At 41.5% G+C, this 5,785-nt stretch overlaps 1 protein-coding gene across 1 annotated transcript; it reads left to right on the top strand.

The window, feature by feature from the left end:
- Positions 1 to 116: 116 nt before the first annotated feature.
- HAUS2 (HAUS augmin-like complex, subunit 2) lies at positions 117 to 5,174 on the top strand. The gene is made up of 6 exons (XM_009997878.1): positions 117 to 278; positions 352 to 450; positions 3,099 to 3,168; positions 3,981 to 4,113; positions 4,782 to 4,890; positions 5,025 to 5,174. Exons 1-6 carry the CDS (start codon positions 117 to 119, stop codon positions 5,172 to 5,174), a joined length of 723 nt encoding a protein of 240 aa, XP_009996180.1.
- Positions 5,175 to 5,785: the final 611 nt, after the last annotated feature.

Genomic DNA, 5,785 nt, shown 5'->3' with positions numbered 1-5,785 from the left:
AGGTAAGCGGGAGAGCCGGGCGTGACGGGGGAGGCAGAGCCCGGGAGCGCGGCTGCGGGGCTGCGGCTTTCCTTCCTGGGGATAACGGCGCCTTCGGGTGTCTTTGGAGCGAAGGGATGGGCTCTGTGAGGCCTCCAGCGCACGGCAGCGGGGCGGCTGCGCTGTCGGTGCCCGCGCTGCCCTCTGCGAAACTTCGTGTTCCCCAAACAGTGCGGATCTTCTGTGCGTTGCCCAGCTGGAATGTGCTGCTTTACATAGTGCGAGAGGTTAACAGACCAGTAAAAGCCAGTCTTGAAAGTCTGCCTGTTATGTTCTTTCTGCTGACTGCGTTTTTTCCCCATTGTTTTCCTTTTGCAGGAGACATTGGATTTAACCTGTAGAAAAGCCCCGTGCTTTGTGAAATTCTCAGAGATGGAAAAAATGGCAAACATGCAAGCTGAAATCAGTGAGGTACAGCCTTTACTGTTGTCACGGGACATTCAACACTTCAATACTTAAAGATTTTTCCAGAGCGTGTAGTGACAGGAAGAGGGGTAGTGGTTTTAAATTGGAAGACGTAGGTTTAGGTTAGACATTAGGAAGAAATTCTTTATTGTTAGGGTGGTGAGGCACCAGAGCGAGTTGCCCAGGGAAGTTGTGGAAGCCCCCTCTCTGGAGGTGTTCAAGGCCAGGCTGGATGGGGCTTATGCAGCCTGATCTAGTAGAAGGTGTCCCTGTCCTTGTCCTTGGGGGTGGGTGGAACTAGACAATCCTTTAGGTCCCTTCCAGCCAAAACTGTTCTATGATTCTATAATGCATGTCATCTCATGAGGACTGCAATGTGCTGTTGTTTCATACTTGGGGTCTTTTAACAGTTTAGTGGTTTAACAGTTAGCACTTTTCCCAAGTGGACTGAGTTGTCACAAAGAAAAGAATAAAATGATGAAACAAGTTTTCAGCATAAGTGGAAAGACACAGCAGCTTGCATCTTTGGCTGAAGTGCTACCTGAAGCTTTCTGAGGAAACCAAACAACAAATAAGAGCTTGTAGTTGATGTATATTCACAAAAACGTGTTTCTTTATAGGCAACTAGACCATTTTATTGGTGAGCAAGAAGTAACCTCAGTCATTTCCTATTGGCTGAAATGGTTGTTGGCTTGTATTCTATCATCATAGTTTTCTGGGCATTTGTTTGCTGGTACAGAAAACTGTTTATGAAGTTCCACAATATGGGCTCCAGCAGCTACAAAGCCTTACTGCAAAGCAGGGTGACAAACTCACCATTTACTTTTTTTTTGAGAATGAGCTTAACAGCTGGCATCATCCTGTATTGACCAGCAGAAGGAACAGCTTCCAGCACCCAGTGAGGTGGCTACTTAGTCTCTTTTGCTGGAAGGTTCCACATAGAAAGTACTCTCTGGCACATGTTCAGTATGAGACAAATGAAGCAAGTTTGGTTTTGTCCTCTTCTCAGTGATCAGGAAAAGCAAAGCAACAGTTCTCTGTGTGTCCTGAGAGACTGATGTCATCCTCTTTTGTACTTTCCTCAGTTTTCTCTTGGGTAGCCAAAATGACCACAACTCTTTCAGCCACAAGGAGGCATCTGCTGCTCTACAAGTGGAAATAATTAAATCACTTCTCGGCCTCTTGGCTAAGATCAAGTGTAGTATCTGTTCTTATCAGTTTAATATCTGATATGTCCTCGATGAGAGGACTTTATATTAAACGGATTTTTGGTTGTGGGAGTTTGACCCAGACCTTGCTCCCTTTTATTTGTCATCTTGAGTGTTATTAGAAGACATGTAGAGGATAACCAGGGGATCAGGCCCAGTCAGTAGGGGTTTATGAAAGGCAGGTCTTGCCTGACAACCTGTTGGTTGCCTTGTTGGGCTCATGTCAATGGTTTGGGCTTCAACAAGGCCAAGTTCCAGGTCCTGCGCTTGGGACACAACAACCCCAGGCAACGCTACAGGCTTGGGGAGGTGTGGCTGGAAAGTGTCTGGCAGAAAAGAACCTGGGGGTTCTGATTGACAAGGGGCTGAATATGAGCCAGCAGTGTGTCCAGGTGGCCAAGAAAGCCAATGGCATCCTGGCTTGAATTAGAAATAGTGTGACCAGCAGAAGTAGAGGTGATTGTCCCCCTGTACTCAGCACTGGTGAGGCCTCACCTGGAGTATTGTTTCCAGTTTTGAGCACCTCAATACAAGAGAGATATTGAGGTGCTGGAGAGAGTACAGAGGAGGGCAAGGAAGATGGTGAAGGGCCTAGAGGGTAAATCTTATGAAGAATGCTTGAAGGAGCTGGGAGTGTTTAGTTTGGGGAAGAGGAGTCTGAAGGGAGACCTCATCAGTCTCTACAACTACCTGAAAGGTCATTGTGGAGAGGCTGGTGCTGATCTCTTTTCACAGGTAATTAGCGACAGAACAAGAGGGAATGGCTTCAAGCTGCAACAGGGGAGGTTTAGATTGGACATTAGGAAATTTTATTTCGCAGAAGGAGTGGTCAGATACTGGAATAGGCTGCCCAGGGAGGTGGTTGAGTCCCCATCCCTGGATGTGCTTAAGTGTTGTTTGGATGTGGTGTTGGTGGATTTGGATGATTTAGGGGAGAACTTTGTAGAGCAGGGATGATGGTTGGACTCTGTGATCCCAGGTGTCTTTTCCAGCCTCAGTGGTTCTGTGATTCTGTGGAAGTGAGGAGTTTTACCTGACAGAGCTTCTCCCACAGCTAAAAAAACCCAACCCAAACCAATATTTGCTAGAAGGAGGAAACTTGGGACTGTGAGAGGTTCTTTAGTAGAATATGAACTGTGAAATTGCTTTGTAGGAGATAAAAATTTCTGTGTTTTAGGAACAAATTGCAAGATCTGTCTTTTCCAGTACAAATTCCCAATAGATCACTAATTTGTTCACGTTGGGGTTTTTTTTGTCTTTTCCTGTTGACCAAAGAAACTCTGTATAGTAGTAGAAACACTCCAGAAAGCATTGTAATGTGCAAATGCTCACTCTTTCATACACATGTTCTGCTCTATGCTCCCACTTTCTCCTCCACTTAAGAGAGTCCACAATATCTGGATAAGTATATTAAAAATGCATTTTCCTTTAATGTTGTTAATGTAGTTGAAACTGAAAACTGAAATTCTGCAGCTGGAGAAGGAGACAGCAGACATCGCTCACCCTTTTTACTTAGGTAAGTGCAGATGTACCATGGAAAAACCAAGACTATTAAATTACATCATCAGCAGATTAATGTTTCTCATGACTACATGACGATTCTAGAAGTTGCTGCAGCTGTCTCCTGTCTCCACTGGTAGTTTCTTAGAGGTTGCAGGTGTTTTGTTAGCCCCTGAAGAATGCTTTCATGCTATTTTGACTTGCACATTCTGCTGTCTCAGTAGAAGCTCTGCGTGTAACTCCTTTTCCAACAAAATTGTGTGTGTGGTCAGCTCCTCAGGGTCAGTGGAGCATCAGGAGTTGTGAGACCATCAGAAACCTAATTTGCTTCCCTTGGCCCTACTTATGCTGCTTTTCCAGTAACTTGGTGTATTTCTGCTGCATCTATATGCCCCTACAATTACTTGGGATTTTCATTTTAGTATTTTAGGACCATATGTGTTCCTTTCTTTATTTTGCACTTTTCCCATTATGATTTGGTGGATGCTTAAAACATTCTAGCTTGCTACTTTTGTGTTAGGCCTGTGAAATATATTGTAATGCTTCAGTGCTACAGTACAGGTTAAGAAGTTGGTTTCATCTCAAAGACAGTTTCCTTAAAACTATAAGTAATGTAAAACAATTAAAGCTATTTCTAAAAAGCAGGTATTACAACTTCGAGTAGCATGCTGATAATAAGTCCTATACACACCAACAAAAGTCATTCTGATTAGTGATACCTTTCTTGAACATAAGCTGTCTAATGCAATAGATCAGACTGTCTTTTTCTGGAATAAATTTAGCAGTTGTTTTAGCAGGACAGTTTCAACTTACAATTTTATTTTATAGGCAAAAAATGCGAGATTTTGCAAGATATGAACAGACACTTGGAAGCCGTACTGAAAGAGAAGAGGGCTCTTAGGAAGAGGTTAATAAAGCCCAGATGTCAAGAGAGCCTGCCTATTGAGGTTACTTTCCACAAGTAGGCATCTCTAAAATAATTGTTCTTTGTTTGTGTGAAATCAAATTGATTTGAACTAACAGGCAGTAAAAATCACATGCTTTCATTCATGTTTCCATTGAGAAGAATAGGAATTCAAAATAGTAGCAGAATGTCAGCTAAGAGCTAGTAGTTTACTCATTGCTAAATTCATAGAAAGGTAGTGATACGTGTTTTATGAATATTTGCTTAATTACTGGTCTTCTGAAGATGACACCACAATTTGCGATGTATTGTTTTAAACATATATGAAATAATTGGTTCATTATGCTTTCCATAGGTAGGAATTGTTACTTTAGCATTTGATGTCTTCCTTGCACCATGACTTGCTCAGAATAATTCTGTGTTCTGTGCCTGCCTGTACATAATTCACAGTTGCAAAGTACGTGTTTCAAAAATACAATACTTCTTCTCGTGGTCTAAAAATCTAGTCCAGTTACTGAGGAGTGCAAATCTGTATTTCCTGCCTTACTTGATGCTGAGAGTCATAAAAGAAGTGTAATTGCAGCAAAATTAATGAGATGTTTAGGAGCTTGCATAAAACTGGAGGACTAAGAAAACCCACAGGGGAAAGAAATAAGAGCTTGTAAGTATTAAATCCTCAATGGTTTTGCACAACTTTTGAGTAGAGGGCTCATTCTTCTTTACAGGTACGTAGTAGAATTGTTGGCTGAGGCTGTGACTTTCATTGAGAAGCTTGAAAGTCATTTGCAGACCTTAAGAAGCATCCCTGAGATACCAAACGTCATAAAGAACATGGTGAGTAGCAAAAGAACTGGGCCATCTGTCTCCTTCAGTATTAATAATTTAATGGTCTTTGATTTTTAGGTTATTTTTGTGTGGCTAGATTGACAGGATACATAGAGTTGAAATCCAGCTCTTTTCTGCTTCAGGACACTGCTTTGACAAAAACAGAGGTACTTGTGATGGAGTTGGAGGACCTGGCAGAGCAAATATTGACATGGAGGGAAGTGCAAAAAGAAGTGTATTCTGACAGCATCTGCAATACTGCTGAATTGGACTTTGACTTACCTTTAACTTGATTTATTTTAACCTAATTTTCCCCAAATAGGATGTTTATTCAAGGAACTACTACCTTTTTACAGTCTCAGGTGAAATCTACAACATAATTGTGCCTTAAGCCAATAGGGACTTTGTAGGTAGTTATATTTCTGTTCTTATGTAACAGTTCTATGAAAAAGGCCCAAGGGAATAACAAGGACAATGAGCAGTAGCTCATAGGAAGACAAACTACTGAGAAGACTGCTAAGAAGTTCCTTTTTGATACAGTTGGACAGGATTCCCTTGGAGTCTGTATCATCGACGCAAATCTGTTTTGATATTTCTTATGCACTTGTTACAGTGCCTCTATTGATTTTTATAAGTGTCTTGATAATACATTGTATTTTATATGTCACTATAAAACTTCAATAAAAGCAATAGATTTCAAGAGCTCAGTTTCTTGGTTTTTATTTTGCTATAAATTCCTGTAATTAATAGAACAGTGCTAGGTCTTAGGTCCCAGCTTATGCTTCTATAGGAGTCCCAGCAAAGAAATTAAACTAGTTTGAAGTTTCAGTTTATTATGTCTATGATGTGATAGTGTGGGAAAGCAAGGAATTAAGTCAGTGATATATGGGAGGTCTGCTGATTG

Source organism: Chaetura pelagica, unplaced genomic scaffold (genome assembly GCF_000747805.2).
Source record: "Chaetura pelagica isolate M959 unplaced genomic scaffold, ChaPel_1.0 scaffold280, whole genome shotgun sequence".
NCBI classification, from domain to species: domain Eukaryota; kingdom Metazoa; phylum Chordata; class Aves; order Apodiformes; family Apodidae; genus Chaetura; species Chaetura pelagica.
Note: the sequence above shows the minus strand (reverse complement) of the source record. Positions and strands in the feature narration are given on the sequence as shown.